Source organism: Cherax quadricarinatus, chromosome 32 (genome assembly GCF_038502225.1).
Source record: "Cherax quadricarinatus isolate ZL_2023a chromosome 32, ASM3850222v1, whole genome shotgun sequence".
NCBI classification, from domain to species: domain Eukaryota; kingdom Metazoa; phylum Arthropoda; class Malacostraca; order Decapoda; family Parastacidae; genus Cherax; species Cherax quadricarinatus.
This window is the reverse complement of record NC_091323.1, coordinates 25117811-25140310: the sequence shown is the minus strand read 5'-3', so window position 1 is coordinate 25140310 and position 22500 is coordinate 25117811. Positions and strand designations below refer to the sequence as shown.

The following is a 22500-nucleotide window of genomic DNA, read 5'->3' as shown; positions in this document are numbered from 1 at the left end:
ATAGTTCTTTAGCTTTCAAAAAAGTTAACATAGCCGTCAAGTGAACAGTATCAAATTATTAGTTTAACTTAAGAAATAATACCGAAATGACACCTCTTGCTGTCTATGGAGAGTGAGAAAAGATGTGGCTGGTGAGACACTGGTGGGCCTGAGTCTTCCATCCGTCTTTATCAAGACGCAGAAATACCCGCGCAAAAAAAGTGTGAACTAATGACCTCCGGAACACCACCAGTGAGTCGCATGTTGGAGTCCTTTTATTTTGATCAAAATTGGATATATCATGAATGTGCTGCTGTTTAGATAACACTGGTCTGCATTTGGAATGTTTTTAATTTTTATTTTTATTCATGGTTGCGATCTTGCATGTTCTTGGGATGCTGATTGTAAATATCTAAAGCATTTTGCTCTATCACGTAAGGACTTTAAATAAAATACAAAATGATAAAAAATGTTAATTTTTAATAAATTGTTCATTTATTAAAATTAGGCAAGTAATCATGGAAAAGCACATTCTGTTAATTTTAAGAACATGTGAATTCCAAATCAACATGAATCAACTGAAATGATTTTATTAAAAAAATATGCTCCTAATCGTTAGCCTACTTACTGAATCAAAGGAAAGAGAACCGCTTTGATTTTAGCTTATGCTGTGCATCGAGACCATGAAGTTCCATTAACAGCAGTAATCCGCCATCATGCTGACATTGTATTTGCTCTGGTATCGCGTTTCCATGGTGCAAATGTCCTGATGGAACCGCTCTCCTTAGTCCTCGCTGTAGTCCCCACAATTGTTGGGAAAATAGTAAAGATGCGAGTGCAAAAAGTGCATCATCACACTCATTCTAGACCCAAGTTGTTGGAAACTTGAAATAAAGTCAGGTAAGCATTTTAACTGGTAATATACCACTTTCTTATTTACTTACGTTATACGAAGAGAAAAGTAATGTTTCCGTATACCTTGACAACCTGATGTGATAGAGATGAGTAAAAAACACAGTGAATCACTATTTTCTATATATATACCGAAAAAGATACCATAGTCAACAAAAAATATCATGATCATTGTCATGCGCTGCATAAGTCTACGTTCCTCACACTTCGTATTTCATTTACTCTTGTCCATTATTCGTATAAAATTGTATTATGATTAGGTAGAAAGAACATTTGTTATGAGCTGCAGGATATGTTACACTGTGTGGGGGAAATATAGTGACTTGCTCTGTTTTCCTGTTTAGTGAATACAAGTTTGTAGTTGTTGGCAAGTGTACTTCAGTGGTGGACACTGTTATTTTGCTGTCAGTGTATGTGGTGATATTAATCTCATCAGTATTGCTCATCACTTCTTTCCAACTTATAAATTATCTGTTACAGTATCTGTCAGTTTCTTCTCTAGTATTAAATTATTTTTTCACAAGTTTCTCTTTCTATAATAGATATTGACTAAGGGTTCATGATGTAAGAAATTAGAGCGATCCTGCTCTTCCTAGCATTAATCCTAATTATCTCCCATTCATCCAGGAACTGTATAATGCTAATGGGTTTAATGATTCCCCATGAATATAATAATAATACACTTAATTATGAAAGTTCCACCAGTCTCACTCGGATATTCGGAATTGTTTCTCAACACTTCAGAAGTACAAAAGTTACATGTTATTTTGTTGCCGTGTTGAGGTGGTCACCTTCACCTGGCTCACCTGCTGATAAGCTCATCTCTAGAATTTCCTAAGTCTTCACCTTGTCTCAGCTTCTCAGTGTTCGGGTAGTAAATACGTTATACGGAAATATACTTCTTTGCCTTCCTGGTTTATTATTCCGATTATTATTATTATTATTATTTATTATTATTATTATTATTATTATTATTATTATTAATTTATTATTTTTATTATTACTTTCATCACGATGCACTTTTTTTCAAGTTTATTAAGGAACTAATTTGTCTGGTATTTTTTACTTCAGGTTTTGCACTATCTTCATCTGTCTAACACTGAGTGTGCTCTCCACGGTGGAGGAGTACGAGCGCCAGGCCACAGAAGTACTCTTCTACATTGAGTCCTTCGTCGTCGTTTGGTTCACTATTGAGTACGTTCTAAGGTAAGGCTGGGTAATTTCCGTCTTCTAACATATTTACCTCGTTCCTACAATATATTTAAAACCATTGTTTTTCTACCTGATATTTTCTAACACGTGCTGAGATACCACTTGTTTGTGGATACAATAACTAACACACACACACACACACACACACACACACACACATTATAGGGTGTCCACAAAGGCACTCCCTGATTTCAAACAGGTCCGGTGACCTCCCAGGCCACTTGCAGAGGTCACCGGACCTAACTGTTTGAGAGTTTCTTTGGGGGTACGTGAAGAGCACAGTTTACTTACCACCACCACTATCTGCAACCCTGGAGGAGCTGAAAATTTCGATCACTGAAGCAGGTCGCATGATAACACTAGATATGCTGCAGAGCGTCTGGACCGAACTGGACTATCATATCGATGTTTGCCGAGCAACCAGAAGGGCGCACATTGAGTGCCTTTAATGCTACCCTATACCACATGAAACTGAATTAAATCCTGCACCTGAAGCTACTAACTGTGAAAGATTATTACAATAAAGTTAAAGGTTATACCTGTTTGAAATCAGGGACTGTTTTTGTGGACACACTGTATGTATGTATGTACGTATGTATGTATATATATATATATATATATATATATATATATATATATATATATATATATATATATATATATATATATATATATATATATATATATATATATAAAAATGTCGTGCCGAATAGGTAAAATTGGTCAAGTAGCAAGAACTCGTTTAAAATAAAGTACATTCTAAAATGTTCTCATATACCTTTAAAAATATTTTTTTTTCATTTGTTAATGTAAAAATTAATAATTTTGTACCAAAAGAAGCTTAGAAAACTTACCTAACCTTATTATAACAAGCTCAATTTAATTTAGCCTAATCCAAATGAATATATTTTATGGAAGTTTACGATAATTTAATAAATACAATGAGATATATTCTTTTTGGTTGGTTCAGAATGATTCTTGCGAAATTATTGCATACACAAATTTTCATTTGCCTATATATATATATATATATATATATATATATATATATATATATATATATATATATATATATATATATATATATATATATATATATATATATATATATAGTGTGTGCGCGCGCGCGTAACAAGGGGTAATGGGAAAGATGTTGGTGTGGGGCAGCAGTTAGAGTTCACTGTCTGGTTGAGACAGTATAATCAACGGTTTCAATACTTTTGTGTGTCTGCTGCGTGATTGATGGTGTGTGAGAGTCACATTCTGGCATCGTGTGTTCGCTCCCTGCAGTACTCGTTAATTTTCGGTCTTAGTCACTCCTGCAGGGAGGGAAGCGGACAAGGGAGAGAGGAAACCGTGTTGAGCACACAGGTTTTCGGTCTATTGACAGTGCACATGTACGTTGTGTTTATACGAGTGTGTGAGGAAGGAAGAGGTGTAGGTGTGTATGCTTGGTGATGTACGAGTGTAGACGTGTGTGCGCGCGCGCGTGTACTTGTACTAAAATAGTTTTATATGAAAAGCTTCCTAGCTCCTGGCTACGCTTCCTGACTCCTGATTTCTGGCCTCAAGGGTCTGATCACATCTAATATTAAAACTGTTTATAATGTTTGCCCTCACATCTTCGTTTGCTACGTTTCCCTTACAATCCAGAAGCTTTAAAAGTATTTCCTTAATGTTCATTACACTCATAAGCTTCTTTAACTGTCATGCGTTCCTCTCCTGGCCTCTGTGACCTAGTATCTCTATCCACTATTTTACTGGAGGAAACTTTGATAAACCCGCAGTGTGCGGCTGTCCTTTTGTACTTGATAAAACGTTACATTATGAGAAGGGCTGCCTAGGCTTTCCTGTCGTATTCCATCACACTGAATGAGTTACATACTTGTGTGTACAGGTAGGGGACGGGGGTTAAAAGAATGGTTTGACTCGACCCCTCGACCTCTTACCCTTCACCTTTACAAAGCCCCTTACCCAGGACTCTTTCTGTTGCGGTGGGGCAGTAAATCCCTGGGGTGGAGTCATCAACAGAGAGGTTTTCTGTGAGTGCCCCGCCCTCCACCTCGCCAGACTGCACTCCCGTACACGCTCCCAATACTCGCACCTTCCTCTCTGTCAGTGCTTGTTTCCGTGTGTGTGTGTGTGTGTGTGTGTGTGTGTGTGTGTTTGTGTGTGTTTGTGTGTGTGTGTGTTTGTGTGTGTTTGTGTGTGTTTGTGTGTTTGTGTGTGTTTGTGTGTGTGTGTGTTTGTGTGTGTTTGTGTTTTCTGAGTTTGCTTATTTTCACTCGTTCTGTAATTTCTTCTCGTAGCTCCCTGTTCACTAGTTATTGGTCTTTCTTCCAATTCCATAATTCTAGTTTCTTTAATTTTGTTTTCCACGTTGTTTCATAGTTTACTTTCTAGATGTTCAGTTTCTTAGTTTTGTTATAAAGTTTATTTTTCTCATTTCTTCATTGTCTTTGTTCTCGCTAAGTTCTTCCTGTTATCTACAGTTCTCACTTTTTATTGTCCTAGTTCTTGGTGGTGTTCCTTACATTCACATTTTACTCCACTCATTTTCTCCGGATAATAATGTCACGGCTTGGATCAAGCTGATTAATTCCCATCCCCCAGGCGTTGCAGGACCCCCTCCGGGTTTAGCAATAGCCAGTGAATATAATACTGATTAGTAGTCAGATGATCTTGTTTATCAGTTGCATTCCATACGATATACTAAACTCGTCTGTCGTTGAATTTGTAATCTGGCCGATTACTTGTTGAAACAACGAGTTGACAAGAATACACAACATAAGAATGGAGGAACACTGCAGCAGACCTGCTGGCCCATACTGCCCCTTGCTAGGAAAGTCTATCTCACAGTCACACCCATTCATGTACGTGTTCAACCTGGTTTTATAACTGTTAACGGTTCTCGTGTCAGTGATCCTGAGGGCTTTCACACATCTACAACTCTGATACTAAACCAGTAATTTCCCATCTCCCTTCTAAATTTAAATTTCTCTAACTCTAATCCATAGCTGCGGGCTCTGTTTTGCTTGGATATTTTTATTCGTTAATAGCTTAAATACATGTAAATTGATGAATGAAGGTTTGTTAACGTTCGTCAGTGAGAACAAAATGACACCAGCGTTATGTAAGGCAGCCAAAACCAGTCTTGTAAGAGTGTTATGCTTCTTTACTTATTCATCCATGCGTACGTATACTCTCATCCATGCGTACGTATACTCTCATCCATGCGTACGTATACTCTCATCCATGCGTACGTATACTCTCATCCATGCGTACGTATACTCTCATCCATGCGTACGTATACTCTCATCCATGCGTACGTATACTCTCATCCATGCGTACGTATACTCTCATCCATGCGTACGTATACTCTCATCCATGCGTACGTATACTCTCATCCATGCGTACGTATACTCTCATCCATGCGTACGTATACTTTCATCCATGCGTACGTATACTCTCATCCATGTGTACGTATACTCTCATCCATGTGTACATATACTCTGCCTCACATCCATACGAACATGTATTCTACCTCTCATCCATGCGTACATATACTGTGCCTGTAAGCATTATATACATATGTATGAGATGTGACTATAATTTAGTACTGACCCACCATGATGACCGTAACATGTTCACCTGGAACTTTGTTCGCTCACTCAAGAGCGTCACTGGTGGCCAGTTATATGTGACTCTGGACGCCTTGGCAACTTATTATGCAAATGGAAAATTGTCGTTCATTCTCATCATCAGCGTCTTTATTACTTCATTAATTTTTATTGCCACACTTTTAAGGTAACTTTTTTGTTTATTTGGGTGGCTTTTGCGTTTAAAATAATACACAGCGAGAGCATACAACTGTGCTGTATTATACAGCAGCAACAGCAAGTGTTGTATAAGACAACATATCCCCTCACTTGGTTTCCCTTCCCCTGCACACAGAGAAGAGGGAAGGAGGGAAGTGGAAGGGGTTTTATATCAGTCTATACTTGACAGTGAGCGTCTAGGTTACATTTACAGGTATACAGGGCCAACCCCTTCCTAAGCACATTCATGTGCTTGGGAAGGGGCTGCCTCGGTGGTCCTACAGATGACCAACATGTCATACATGGGTCTGCTGTACGTGGGTTTTACCTGACCCCTGACTACAATAATTGTCACTGGTGATCTGACAAATCTTTTCTCTTCTTCTCCTCACTATAAACCTCTTCCCCTCTCTTCCCTCACTATAAACCTCTTCCCCTCTCTTCCCTCACTATAAACCTCTTCCCCTCTCTTCCCTCACTATAAACCTCTTCCCCTCTCTTCCCTCACTATAAATCTCCTTCCCTCACTAACTCGACAAGCAGCCACATCCAGGTAGTCAGTTTTGGGTATTTTGGTTAACTATGGTTAATCAGTCGTGGAAAATAGCTGAGAACTGCTCGGTGTATAGTCTCTTGACCAAATATATCTACAGTTGATTAAGTCTAATTACATCTCATCCCACAGGTTGTGTGTGATCCATAAGAGTTTATTGCTCACCAAAGAATATAAAAAAAATACGTAGCCTGTACACACTCTCCCTTTACTGTATATTTATCCTGTTTATTGCCTCTCCCTCCCCTCCCTCCACTGTATACTTTACCTCCCCCTCCCTCCACTGTATACTTTACCTCCCCCTCCCTCCACTGTATACTTTACCTCCCCCTCCCTCCAATGTATACTTTACCTCCCCCTCCCTCCACTGTATACTTTACCTCCCCCTCCCCCCACTGTATACTTTACCTCCCCCTCCCCCCACGCAGGGCCTAGTTGATCAGGCCCTGATCCATCGGGAGCCCTGGTTATGGACCGGGCCGCGGGGGCGTTGATCCCCGGAATAACCTCCAGGTAACCTCCCCCTCCCTCCACTGTATACTTTACCTTCCCCTCCCTCACTGCATACTTTACCTTCCCCTCCCTCACTGCATACTTTCCCGGCCCCTCCCTCACTGCATACTTTACCTTCCCCTCCCTCACTGCATACTTTACCTTCCCCTCCCTCACTGCATACTTTACCTTCCTCTTCTCACCGTAAACCTTACCCCCTTCCCTTCCATGCAGACTTCTCCCCAACTCTCACCAGAGACCTCTCCCTCACCCCTCACCAGGAACCTCTCCCACACCCCTCACCAGGAACCTCTCCCACACCCTCACCAGAAACCTCTCCCACACCCCTCACCAGGAACCTCTCCCACACCCCTCACCAGGAACCTCTCCCACACCCCTCACCAGGAACCTCTCCCACACCCCTCACCAGGAACCTCTCGCACACCCCTCACCAGGAACCTCTCCCACACCCCTCACCAGGAACCTCTCCCACACCCCTCACCAGGAACCTCTCCCACACCCCTCACCAGGAACCTCTCCCACACCCCTCACCAGGAACCTCTCGCACACCCCTCACCAGGAACCTCTCCCACACCCCTCACCAGGAACCTCTCCCACACCCCTCACCAGGAACCTCTCCCACACCCCTCACCAGGAACCTCTCGCACACCCCTCACCAGGAACCTCTCCCACACCCTTCACCAGGAACCTCTCCCACACCCCTCACCAGGAACCTCTCCCACACCCCTCACCAGGAACCTCTCCCACACCCCTCACCAGGAACCTCTCCCACACCCCTCACCAGGAACCTCTCCCACACCCCTCACCAGGAACCTCTCCCACACCCCTCACCAGGAACCTCTCCCACACCCCTCACCAGGAACCTCTCCCACACCCCTCACCAGGAACCTCTCCCACACCCCTCACCAGGAACCTCTCCCACACCCCGCACCAGGAATCTCTCCCACACCCCTCACCAGGAACCTCTCCCACACCCCTCACCAGGAACCTCTCCCACACCCCTCACCAGGAACCTCTCCCACACCCCTCACCAGGAACCTCTCCCACACCCCTCACCAGGAACCTCTCCCACACCCCTCACCAGGAACCTCTCCCTCACCCTCACCAGTAACCTCTCCCTCACCCCTCACCAGGAACTTCTCCCACCCCCCTCACCAGGAACCTCTCCCACCCCCCTCACCAGGAACCTCTCCCTCACCCCTCACCAGGAACTTCTCCCACCCCCCTCACCAGGAACTTCTCCCACCCCCTCACCAGGAACCTCTCCCACACCCCTCACCAGGAACCTCTCCCTCACCCCTCACCAGGAACTTCTCCCACCCCCTCACCAGGAACCTCTCCCACACCCCTCACCAGGAACCTCTCCCTCACCCCTCACCAGGAACTTCTCCCACCCCCCTCACCAGGAACTTCTCCCACCCCCTCACCAGGAACCTCTCCCACACCCCTCACCAGGAACCTCTCCCACACCCCTCACCAGGAACCTCTCCCTCACCCCTCACCAGGAACTTCTCCCACCCCCTCACTAGGAACCTCTCCCACACCCCTCACCAGGAACCTCTCCCTCACCCCTCACCAGGAACTTCTCCCACCCCCTCACCAGGAACCTCTCCCACACCCCTCACCAGGAACCTCTCCCTCACCCCTCACCAGGAACTTCTCCCACCCCCTCACCAGGAACCTCTCCCACACCCCTCACCAGGAACCTCTCCCACACCCCTCACCAGGAACCTCTCCCACACCCTCACCAGAAACCTCTCCCTCACCAGGAACTTCTCCCACCCCCCTCACCAGGAACCTCTCCCACACCCCTCACCAGGAACCTCTCCCACACCCCTCACCAGGAACCTCTCCCACACCCTCACCACAAACCTCTCCCTCACCCCTCACCAGGAACTTCTCCCACCCCCCTCACCAGGAACCTCTCCCACCCCCCTCACCAGGAACCTCTCCCACACCCCTCACCAGGAACCTCTCCCACACCCTCACCAGAAACCTCTCCCACACCCCTCACCAGGAACCTCTCCCACCCCCCTCACCAGGAACCTCTCCCACACCCCTCACCAGGAACCTCTCCCACACCCCTCACCAGGAACCTCTCCCACACCCCTCACCAGGAACCTCTCGCACACCCCTCACCAGGAACCTCTCGCACACCCCTCACCAGGAACCTCTCGCACACCCCTCACCAGGAACCTCTCCCACACCCCTCACCAGGAACCTCTCCCACACCCCTCACCAGGAACCTCTCCCACACCCCTCACCAGGAACCTCTCCCACACCCCTCACCAGGAACCTCTCCCACACCCCTCACCAGGAACCTCTCCCACACCCTCACCAGAAACCTCTCCCACACCCCTCACCAGGAACCTCTCCCACACCCTCACCAGAAGCCTCTCCCACACCCCTCACCAGGAACCTCTCCCACACTCCTCACCAGGAACCTCTCCCACACCCTCACCAGAAACCTCTCCCACACCCCTCACCAGGAACCTCTCCCACACCCCTCACCAGGAACCTCTCCCACACCCCTCACCAGAGACCTCTCCCACACCCCTCACCAGGAACCTCTCCCACACCCCTCACCAGGAACCTCTCCCACACCCCTCACCAGGAACCTCTCCCACACCCCTCACCAGGAACCTCTCCCACACCCCTCACCAGGAACCTCTCCCACACCCCTCACCAGGAACCTCTCCCACACCCTCACCAGAAACCTCTCCCTCACCCCTCACCAGGCACTTCTCCCACCCCCCTCACCAGGAACCTCTCCCACCCCCCTCACCAGGAACCTCTCCCACACCCCTCACCAGGAACCTCTCCCACACCCCTCACCAGGAACCTCTCCCACACCCCTCACCAGGAACCTCTCCCACACCTGTCACCAGGAACCTCTCCCACACCTGTCACCAGGAACCTCTCCCACACCTGTCACCAGGAACCTCTCCCACACCTGTCACCAGGAACCTCTCCCACACCTGTCACCAGGAACCTCTCCCACACCTGTCACCAGGAACCTCTCGCACACCCGTCACCAGGAACCTCTCGCACACCCCTCACCAGGAACCTCTCGCACACCCCTCACCAGGAACCTCTCCCACACCGCTCACCAGGAACCTCTCCCACACCCCTCACCAGGAACCTCTCGCACACCCCTCACCAGGAACCTCTCGCACACCCCTCACCAGGAACCTCTCGCACACCCCTCACCAGGAACCTCTCGCACACCCCTCACCAGGAACCTCTCCCACACCCCTCACCAGGAACCTCTCGCACACCCCTCACCAGGAACCTCTCGCACACCCCTCACCAGGAACCTCTCCCACACCCCTCACCAGGAACCTCTCCCACACCCCTCACCAGGAACCTCTCCCACACCCCTCACCAGGAACCTCTCCCACACCCCTCACCAGGAACCTCTCCCACACCCCTCACCAGGAACCTCTCCCACACCCCTCACCAGGAACCTCTCCCACACCCCTCACCAGGAACCTCTCCCACACCCCTCACCAGGAACCTCTCCCACCCCCCTCACCAGGAACCTCTCCTACCCCCTCACCAGGAACCTCTCCCACACCGCTCACCAGGAACCTCTCCCACACCGCTCACCAGGAACCTCTCCCACACCGCTCACCAGGAACCTCTCGCACACCTCTCACCAGGAACCTCTCGCACACCCCTCACCAGGAACCTCTCGCACACCCCTCACCAGGAACCTCTCGCACACCCCTCACCAGGAACCTCTCGCACACCCCTCACCAGGAACCTCTCGCACACCCCTCACCAGGAACCTCTCGCACACCCCTCACCAGGAACCTCTCGCACACCCCTCACCAGGAACCTCTCCCACACTCCTCACCAGGAACCTCTCCCACATCCCTCACCAGGAACCTCTCCCACACACCTCACCAGGAACCTCTCCCACACCCCTCACCAGGAACCCCTCACACACCCCTCACCAGGAACCCCTCACACACCCCTCACCAGGAACCCCTCACACACCCCTCACCAGGAACCTCTCCCACACCCCTCACCAGGAACCTCTCCCACACCCCTCACCAGGAACCTCTCCCACACCCCTCACCAGGAACCCCTCACACACCCCTCACCAGGAACCCCTCACACACCCCTCACCAGGAACCCCTCACCCACCCCTCACCAGGAACCTCTCACACACCCCTCACACACCCCTCACTATGAACCCCTCACACACCCCTCACTATGAACCCCTCACACACCCCTCACCATGAACCTCTCCCACACCCCTCACTATGAACCCCTCACACACCCCTCACTATGAACCTCTCCCACACCCCTCACCAGGAACCCTTCACACAGCATTGAGGTGGCAACTCATTTACAAACTATTCAAATTAGTCCCTTTGAGCACAGTCGAACTGTTGTGTGTTTGTCACTGTCCCAGGCGGTGGCTGCTGCCGTCACTGTCCCCGGGCAGTGACTGCTGCCGTCACTGTCCCCGGGCAATGACTGCTGCCGTCACTGTCCCCGGGCAATGACTGCTGCCGTCACTGTTCCCGGGCAGTGACTGCCACAATGGTTCACTTACTGACGGTATAGGGTATTATAGTATAGGCAGAACCTGGCTTTTAAATGACCTAAGATACAATGAGAAAGCTGAACTTCAGATAAAATTATTCACCTATATATTATCTGGAGGCTTCTGCATGCTCTTAGTAAACATGTTCCAAACAGGTGCTGCATACTCCAGTATGGGCCTGACATACACGGTGTACAGTGTCTTGAATGATTCCTTACTAAGGTATCGGAATGCTGTTCTCAGGTTTGCCAGGCGCCTATATGCTGCAGCAATACTGTATATTCAACAACAAATTGTTGACGATTTTCCATCAAGTTTTAGCGAATACAGAAATTGTACTTGTCGCCACAAATACTCGACATATTTAAATTACTCTGAGGCAGTATACGTATTACATGTGTTATATGCTACATGTGTTTTGTATACATGTTTCATGTGTTACATATGTCACCTGTGTTTTACGTGTTACAAGCCACAGTCGCATTCATCAAGGCCTCCAGGTAAATCGTTTGATAATTCTAATGCTGTGGATATTTTTCATCCACCGTATTTAAATATTCATTACTCACTCCAACGTGTGGGTATTTACATACCATTCCATTTACTAGAATTCCAATAACTTTATGTATTGAGAAAAATCACCAGAGCTTAGCACAGCCTTCTCCAGTCAATGACTACGTAGTCATCCCATCCAAGAGGGACAAGTAAATAGCAATATCTGTCGTCAGGATAATAAATGACTGCCCCAGCGATGAGAGTCACGTTCCCCGCCAAAGTGCACACAAAACCACATTTGAAATCATCGAACTTAGAGCCAGTATCAGCAAGGAGGAGGGGAAATTTGCTGCAGTCATTAGACTAAAATTACCCTCATCGATATCATCACAGCCCAAACTTTACATGCTAAACGCCAGTCCAGAGTAGCAAACAACTTCAGTGACTCGTAACAATGCAACCAGAACAGAACCTTAAACAGTTTAAGAATAAGAGGTGTACGAAGATACTATGTCCTTCCTACTTGGATCTGCAAGTGGTTCCACGGTGTTCGGGCCACAACACATCAAACAAAGGCTAAACCCAGCAGCTGGAGAAGGTACTGAACTACTACTGTCCCAGCTCACAATATTTACCAATATATGCCTTATGGAGTCCCCAAGATTGTCGTAGCTCTATTTTTTTCTTTAATTTATCCCTCAGTACATTAAGTAGTGTGGAGTAATCTGGCGCAGTGCTATTGTTCACCCCCTCTGCCGCGTTGTTGCTCAAACAGGCTTAAGAATAGTGAGCCGGGAGGAAGCCACCCTGTTGAAACCAGCTCAGCGGGGGATTGGGATTCTCCAAGGCTGCGAAGCATTCTTTGATGAAATAGTATTTTGCTAATACCTTCAGATCAGTCTGAAGAGATGTTGTACTCTGAGCCGTTTACTAGCATTTACCCTCTCCTTATCCACTCATGCTATAACACTGGAGCGAAACTTCTCTCTTGTGAACACGAAATAGAATGATGCGAAGGTGTTCAGTAAGGTGACCCTCCTCTCCCCTCGCCTTTCCTTTTTTGCCTGTCAATGAAGAGTAGGCCACTGAGCTCAGCACATGTTACCTATTAATATTGGTAGAATTACCTTCAGTATGTTAAAAGGACACAATTGCAACTAATGTGATATTTTATTGTGGCAACGTTTCGCTCTCCAGGAGCTTTGTCGTAACGGCTTGACACAGCTCCTGGAGAGCAAAACGTTGCCACAATAAAGTCACGTTAGTTACACTTGTGTCCTTTTACACAACACATGTTACGTAGATGAGAGCGTTCTGGCGAGCGCCTTGGAGTCTCTCAGAAGACATAGGCAAAAATCAAAGAGTACGATGAAAGTCGAGGCTTATCATTAAGCCCATCTCAGAGTAGGCTGGTGTCCTGCAGTAAACCCACCATAGAAAGAGGTCTTGCAGGGAGTGCAAGTCATCAGTCTCGCTAGGAGTACTCTCCTCGGCGCTCCACTTGGGTCCATGACCATCAGTGCCATTCTAGTCGAGAAAATGGCTGATTATAAAGTAATGAAAACTACATTAGGAAACAAGGATGCAAACGAAGCCTTCCATCTCCTCCCTAGATATCTACTGCTACGGAAACTACCATACTCAACTGAGCGAGTATGATCCCCTTCTAAAGTTAATATTGGATGAAGTTTTCAAAAATCTTTTTTCTTGACGAGTCAGAATGACTGGAAGCCACACTTGTGGTCAGATTGGGCATACGTACATCCTCTCCAATTATCTTGCCCACCTTATCTTCCTCCAGTGCATCCCATCAACTTACGAAACTATTTCTCCTAGAACATATTTGGTAGTTAAGCTATTAATAACGACCCCAGTCACAGCAATCACTGGGAGTCTCTGTGTCTCTGTCTCTGTCTCTGTCTCTGTCTCTGTCTCTGTCTCTGTCTCTCTCTGTCTCTGTCTCTGTCTCTGTCTCTGTCTCTGTCTCTGTCTCTGTCTCTGTCTCTGTCTCTGTCTCTGTCTCTCTCTCTCTCTCTCTCTCTCTCTCTCTCTCTCTCTCTCTCTCTCTCTCTCTCTCTCTCTCTCTCTCTCTCTCTCTCTCTCTCTCTGTGTATATATATAATATATATATTATTGCGAGAAAAATTAATATGAAGCTCATGATAAAAATATTTAAAAAATCCAGAGATTAAACGGGGGGGGGGACATATATGAATGTCCTGTGTTTACTTACACACACATACATACACACACACACACACACACACACACACACACACACACACACACACACACACACACACACACACACACCACACACACACACACACACAATGTACACACACACAACACACACACACACACACACACACACACACCACAAACACACACACACACACACTGTACACACACACACACACACACACACACACACACACACACACACACACACACACACACACACACACACACACACACACACCATTCCAGAGATGGGACACAGAAACAAGGGGTCACAATTGGAAGTTGAAGACTCGGGCGAGTCAAAGGAATGTTTGGAAGAATTTCTTCATAGTTGTCAGGCAGTGGAATAGTCTAGAAAGTGAAGTAGTGGAGGCGGGTACCGTACATAATTTTAAGATGAGGTTTGATAAAGGTCATGGAGCAGGGAGACAGAGAGGACCTAGTAGCAATCAGTGAAGAGGCAGGGCCAGAAGCTATGACTCGACCCCTGCAACCACAAATAGATGAGTACTCTCTCACTCTCTACCCCTGCAACCACAAACGAATACACGCACACTCACATTTTCAGGAAGCTAGCTAGTTCCTTAGATTTACTTGTATTCATAGTATCGCTTACGTCGTAATCATGTCTGCCCTGTTCCAGCTATCTTCCAGTATTATTAGGTTCTGTTCTTTTAATCTCTCCTCGTAGTTCGTTCTGCTGCTCTTAATTCTGTGTCTAATTTTGTTGCTAGTCAGCGTTTTTTCGTGTGTGTGTGTGTGTGTGTGTGTGTGTGTGTGTGTGTGTGTGTGTGTGTGTGTGTGTGTGTGTGTGTGTGTAAATATTCAATAACTCTTGCTATTAGAGGTACGAGTTGTAATAATAGTTGTAATTAATGTGAGGTGTTAGTCTCCTGTGTTATCCAGCAGCTGGGTCTACTCTCTTCTTCAACTGTGTCCTCTCACCTTCCTAATGCACTGAGCTAACACTTTTTATCGTGTTATTACAGTGACATAACTAAATTTGCGTGTTATTCAGGCTAATAACACTGGAAGTCATGATGTACAGCACCATTGTTGTCGATAACTCTTGCAAATATCGACTAACATACTGCTTCTTTATATTGTCTTCTAATGGTTTTCTTTTAAGTTCTGAAGTTTACCTTAGAATATTTCATTGTTATTTCTAGAACTTAAATAACCAAACTCTGGAAAAGCTTAGAGAAATATAACGCAGTATGTATTTGGAGGAACAAATGCAATTTTTGAGGATCATTCATGGTTTTGCTGCTGCTAGTGCTGTTGCTGCTGCTAGTGTTAGTGTTGCTGCTGCTAGTGTTGCTGCTGTTGCTTCCAACAGTGTTTGCATTACTAACGTTCACATTTTCTATTTCCTGCTACGCTTAATGTGCCGCTGTGATGATTAATATTTTAATATACTGTTCTGTGGCTGAGGGATTGATTGCAGTCCCAAGGCTGAGGGATCGATTGCAGTCCCAAGGCTGAGGGATCGATTGCAGTCCCAAGACTGAGGGATTGATTGCAGTCCCAAGGCTGAGGGATTGATTGCAGTCCCAAGGCTGAGGGATTGATTGCAGTCCCAAGGCTGAGGGATTGATTGCAGTCCCAAGGCTGAGGGATTGATTGCAGTCCCAAGGCTGAGGGATTGATTGCAGTCCCAAGGCTGAGGGATTGATTGCAGTCCCAAGGCTGAGGGATTGATTGCAGTCCCAAGGCTGAGGGATTGATTGCAGTCCCAAGGCTGAGGGATTGATTGCAGTCCCAAGGCTGAGGGATTGATTGCAGTCCCAAGGCTGAGGGATTGATTGCAGTCCCAAGGCTGAGGGATTGATTGCAGTCCCAAGGCTGAGGGATTGATTGCAGTCCCAAGGCTGAGGGATTGATTGCAGTCCCAAGGCTGAGGGATTGATTGCAGTCCCAAGGCTGAGGGATTGATTGCAGTCCCAAGGCTGAGGGATTGATTGCAGTCCCAAGGCTGAGGGATTGATTGCAGTCCCAAGGCTGAGGGATTGATTGCAGTCCCAAGGCTGAGGGATTGATTGCAGTCCCAAGGCTGAGGGATTGATTGCAGTCCCAAGGCTGAGGGATTGATTGCAGTCCCAAGGCTGAGGGATTGATTGCAGTCCCAAGGCTGAGGGATTGATTGCAGTCCCAAGGCTGAGGGATTGATTGCAGTCCCAAGGCTGAGGGATTGATTGCAGTCCCAAGGCTGAGGGATTGATTGCAGTCCCAAGGCTGAGGGATTGATTGCAGTCCCAAGGCTGAGGGATTGATTGCAGTCCCAAGGCTGAGGGACTGATCACCTCATCTTTTATATATAGCTCCACTGTCTTACAATTATGTCCCTGAATTTATATTGATAAAGCCAGTGGATGGCGTAGCGTCTACAATAAAGATAGCCAGATGTTACACGTGTCTAATTCTTCATCCCTCTCACTCGTCTACTTTGTTTGCGTTTCTCCTTTTACATAATCATGAGTTCCATTGTCCGTGTCGGGTAGTCATGTGGAGAGAGGCCATATAAAAATATGCCTTATGTATAAAAGATACGTTGGCCAATATGCGTGTAATCCTTACTCATACTTGTGACTTTATCACAGACCAGGTAAATAGTGATTTTTGCTGACCGTGTTCTGTCTCCCTCAGACTATCCAATACATTTAGGGTGTCAGGTTACACTATACTGTAGGGTACTGTTGAGGTTATGTCAGAAATTTTAGAAATGTTGGTAGAGTTTTAGGCCTCATTCGTGGAAAAATCCATTTTGACTTGTCAGATTTTGTGATAAACGGCTCATTAAATACAAAATCTTATGGTGACTTGAGTATTTCGCTCATTTCTTTGTCGTCTTCATTGTAAGATCCATGGTCGTGAAGCAAGAGTCCAGTACTGGATGTTGTGTTAGTCTTGTAATTCGCATATAAGAATTTATTTATTTCAGTTTCATTAGCGTATTTTTACTGCTGTCTGGACTTTGATGACTTCATTTCTGCCTCAGTGTTTCCCTTGTATATTTTTTCATCTTGAGAAAGTGTTACCTTTTAAAAGTTCAATAATTATCTTTGTAGAGCCAACAAATCTCTAACTTTCATCGTTTCTTCTCTTAGTTAAGTAGTAGGAGTCGGGAAAACACTTCTGTTTTTTTGTGTAATAAACTTTATTGCCAGTAATTTGGCGACATTTTGTCACTTTTGTTTAGCCATATATATATATGTGTGTGTGTGTGTGTGTGTGTTTGTATGTTCCATTTTATATATTGTGACCTTGTGTGACATTGTGCGACCTTAAACAACTCTAAATGACTTTGTATGACACCTTTAACCTCTGTGTATTTTCTTTAACCTCGCGATGTGGCTTGGTGTAACCTTATATAGCATGATGTGACCCTTTTAGTGACCTTTAATCCTTTTTTTTTTAACTTTTGCATGTTCCCTTGTGACCTTATAATATATTCGTTTGTTGCAGGCTGTGGTCGTCAGGATGTCGATCCAGGTATCAAGGATTCTGTGGCAGGATCAAGTACGCCAAGCGGCCCTTCTGCTGTATAGGTCAGTGCTGTTCCTTCCTGTCTTCCCAGATCCTCCGTAGACACCTGTACAGGAGCAGATTATATCCTCCTCCTGTTTTTCCCGTGTTTGTGTAAGACTACACATTCATGATCACCTCATCGTAGCTACAGAAGCAAAGCTATGATCGTACTGCCTCGTCTTTGTGTTTAATCGTTTATATATATTTTGGATGTGTAAACGTGTTATGTAAATTGGGGATCCCTTGCTTGTTTCATGTCCCTTGCTTATTTTGTTAAGATCCATGCTTGCTTTATTGTGAGGTCCCTTGCTTATTTAATTTACGCAGGTCTTGTGTACAGGTCAATAGGCACTAAATTCTCCTTTGTTTCCCTTTCTCGTGTCTTGGTCTGGTTCTCATGTATGGAACACCACCTGTGTGTATTGTCGGTCGCGTGTATACACGAGACACTCAGGTCTTGGCCAGACCTCAAGACGTCAACATGGTGCGAGCATCCTTCATCCTTACAGTGCAGGCTGACTAACGTTAAGTGACGTCAACATAAATGTTGATGTTACTTTACGTCAACTATATTAGGGTTTTTAATATTTTTTACTCTAGGCGAAATTACAGTTTATAAAAGCTATGATCAGGTTTTTAAAGCTTTTATGTTTATTGTTGTGTTCAGTGAATTTTTATTTAATATATTGTTTTTTCACTTGTTGATTATAATTATAAGCTGTTTGTACTGCTGTTATTATTTTTTGTTTTCATGTTTGCCATGATCTTGCTGTTCCATCTTTGTTTATCTTAAATACTGGTGGTTTTTATGGTTGATAACTTTCCCACCCATCTACCAGACTGTGGGAAGTAGTACACTGCCTCTTCATGGTAACCATACCACACTGTGGGAAGTAGTACACTGCCTCTTCATGGTAACAATACCACACTGTGGGAAGTAGTACACTGCCTCTTCATGGTAACAATACCACACTGTGGGAAGTAGTACACTGCCTCTTCATGGTAACCATACCACACTGTGGGAAGTAGTTCACTGCTTCTTCATGGTAACAATACCACACTGTGGGAAGTAGTACACTGCCTCTTCATGGTAACAATACCACACTGTGGGAAGTAGTACACTGCCTCTTCATGGTAACCATACCACACTGTGGGAAGTAGTACACTGCCTCTTCATGGTAACAATACCACACTGTGGGAAGTAGTACACTGCCTCTTCATGGTAACAATACCACACTGTGGGAAGTAGTACACTGCCTCTTCATGGTAACCATACCACACAGTGGGAAGTAGTACACTGCCTCTTCATGGTAACAATACCACACTGTGGGAAGTAGTACACTGCCTCTTCATGGTAACAATACCACACTGTGGGAAGTAGTACACTGCCTCTTCATGGTAACCATACCACACTGTGGGAAGTAGTACACTGCCTCTTCATGGTAACAATACCACACTGTGGGAAGTAGTACACTGCCTCTTCATGGTAACCATACCACACTGTGGGAAGTAGTTCACTGCCTCTTCATGGTAACAATACCACACTGTGGGAAGTAGTACACTGCCTCTTCATGGTAACCATACCACACTGTGGGAAGTAGTACACTGCCTCTTCATGGTAACCATACCACACTGTGGGAAGTAGTACACTGCCTCTTCATGGTAACAATACCACACTGTGGGAAGTAGTACACTGCCTCTTCATGGTAACCATACCACACTGTGGGAAGTAGTACACTGCCTCTTCATGGTAACCATACCACACTGTGGGAAGTAATACACTGCCTCTTCATGGTAACCATACCACACAGTGGGAAGTAGTACACTGCCTCTTCATGGTAACCATACCACACTGTGGGAAGTAGTTCACTGCCTCATGGTAACAATACCACACAGTGGGAAGTAGTACACTGCCTCTTCATGGTAACCATACCACACTGTGGGAAGTAGTTCACTGCCTCATGGTAACCATACCACACTGTGGGAAGTAGTACACTGCCTCTTCATGGTAACCATACCACACTGTGGGAAGTAGTACACTGCCTCTTCATGGTAACCAAACCACACTGTGGGAAGTAGTACACTGCCTCTTCATGGTAACCATACCACACAGTGGGAAGTAGTTCACTGATTCTTCATGGTAACCATACCACACTGTGGGAAGTAGTTCACTGCCTCTTCATGGTAACCATACCACACTGTGGGAAGTAGTACACTGCCTCTTCATGGTAACCATACCACACTGTGGGAAGTAGTACACTGCCTCTTCATGGTAACCATACCACACTGTGGGAAGTAATACGCTGCCTCTTCATGGTAACCATACCACACTGTGGGAAGTAGTACACTGCCTCTTCATGGTAACCATACCACACAGTGGGAAGTAGTACACTGCCTCTTCATGGTAACCATACCACACTGTGGGAAGTAGTACACTGCCTCTTCATGGTAACCATACCACACTGTGGGAAGTAGTACACTGCCTCTTCATGGTAACCATACCACACTGTGGGAAGTAGTTCACTGATTCTTCATGGTAACCATACCACACTGTGGGAAGTAGTTCACTGCCTCTTCATGGTAACCATACCACACTGTGGGAAGTAGTACACTGCCTCTTCATGGTAACCATACCACACTGTGGGAAGTAGTACACTGCCTCTTCATGGTAACCATACCACACTGTGGGAAGTAGTACACTGCCTCTTCATGGTAACCATACCACACTGTGGGAAGTAGTACACTGCCTCTTCATGGTAACCATACCACACTGTGGGAAGTAGTACACTGTCATTCTCCTGGAGGTGGGAAGTTGCTGCACTATTAATAATATGTAGTAATAATGTGAGCTTTAGAGGAAGATGTTAATTGTGATGTTTGTTAACTTGTGGCAAGACAGCTGTTAACTAAATTATCCTGAATGTTTACTTTTTCATCACCTTATCCTGGTTAAAAAAAATGTTGTAGATGCGGACACCACATGACATATTCCAGTTTTAGGTTTGTGTGTACTCGCCAATTTGTGGTTTCAGGGGTCGAGTCCTAGCTACTGGCCCCGCCTCTTCACTGTGTGTGTGTGTGTGTGTGTGTGTGTGTGTGTGTGTGTGTGTGTGTGTGTCTCTGTCTGTCTGTCTGTGTGCCTTCCTCTAATTGTAGTGTAAGTGTCTTTTCTGGAGTGGTAGCTGCGTCTTCTAGGAAGGTTAAGATAAGGAAGAGATAAGATTTTGCTAGGATTTCTAACCCCAGAGTGTTAGCCATCCAGGATAATCCAAGAAAGGCAGTGCGTCGTCGAGGGGACTGTCTTATTTCCATTGGTATCCTCAATTTTGTCCTTCCGCATGTGACCCTCACCAGTCGACTAACACCCAGGTACCTACTTGCTAGGTGAACGGGACAGCAGGTGTAAGGAAACATGCCCAATGTTTTCACTCTTTCCGGGGATCGAACCACGAACACTGAGAGTGTGAAGCGAAAGTGTCGCCTGCCAGGCCACGGGCTTGGCAGTCAATGCTCCAGATCGCTCCACTTGCTAGTTATCATCGGACTGAGGAAATAGTTCCTGACACACTTCTCGAGTCCCTTCATTTCGGTGTGTCTGACCTGTCGGGTTCTCTTAGTATTGTGTACGTCTTGGTTGTGTTTTCCTATAGTTTCTTCTCTAGTGTTATAAGGTTTAATTAACTTAGTTTGTCTTCATATATCATTTACACATAACGAATCATTAGGCCTTTTCTAGTTTCTGGATGTTTAGGTGAAGGTTCCATACCGGTGCTGTATACTCTATGAAAGGTCTGACATATATACAAGGTTCTGAGAGAAACTTTAACTGACTCTCCTTAATGATATTCTTAAGTTTGCTAGTCGCATATTTGATGCCTCGGTAATTCTAGTAATTTGCGTTCCTCCAGTGGCACGTTTGGAGTCTTGGTTACCACAAGCTGGTTTGTCTTAAGTGAGACTTGTAGAGCCTCTCTCCAGAGTTGTTCTCCATTGTCCGCTACATTTTTCTATTGTATTTTCATGATCGTGCACTGGCTAAAATTTAAGTCCAGAAGCCACTTATATAGCCATTCCTGTAATCTTTTCAAATTATATCCTTCAGGTGGGAGGAGATGGGCTTGAAGGGCTCTTGGTCTAAGGAATTGGAATTGCCCTCATTTTCCTTGGATTAAACTTGATTGGCTGCCATTCCTCAGGCACTGTATGATACCAGCCGGATTAATGTTTCTCCTGAATACAAGAATAATGTCCATATTTTATTTTGTCTTTCCAGTGTCTACACTACTACCTTTTCTGGACGTTAGCTTTCTCTCTCTCTCTCTCTCTCTCTCTCTCTCTCTCTCTCTCTCTCTCTCTCTCTTTCTCTTTCTCTTTCTCTTTCTCTCTTTCTCTCTTTCTCTCTTTCTCTCTCTCTTCTCTCTCTTCTCTCTCTTCTCTCTCTTCTCTCTCTTCTCTCTCTTCTCTCTCTTCTCTCTCTTCTCTCTCTTCTCTCTCTTCTCTCTCTTTTCTCTCTTCTCTCTCTTTTCTCTCCTCTCTTTTCTCTCCTCTCTTTTCTCTCCTCTCTTTTCTCTCCTCTCTTTTCTCTCCTCTCTTTTCTCTCCTCTCTTTTCTCTCCTCTCTTTTCTCTCCTCTCTTTTCTCTCCTCTCTTTTCTCTCCTCTCTTTTCTCTCCTCTCTTTTCTCTTTTCT

At 45.7% G+C, this 22500-nt stretch overlaps 1 protein-coding gene across 5 annotated transcripts in view; it reads left to right on the top strand.

Annotated features, from left to right (window-relative positions):
- Positions 1 to 22500, top strand: part of LOC128690283 (potassium voltage-gated channel subfamily KQT member 1) — an 840902-nt gene that overhangs the window by 435189 nt on the left and 383213 nt on the right. For all 5 annotated transcript variants that reach the window (XR_011392684.1, XM_070090551.1, XM_070090547.1 and 2 more), the window contains 2 exons: positions 1963 to 2097; positions 17750 to 17832. Coding sequence is in view for 4 of the 5 variants with exons in the window: in XM_070090551.1 (XP_069946652.1) it covers positions 1963 to 2097; positions 17750 to 17832 (218 nt within the window). In the remaining variant the exon portion in view is untranslated. The remainder of the gene's footprint in view (positions 1 to 1962; positions 2098 to 17749; positions 17833 to 22500) is intronic.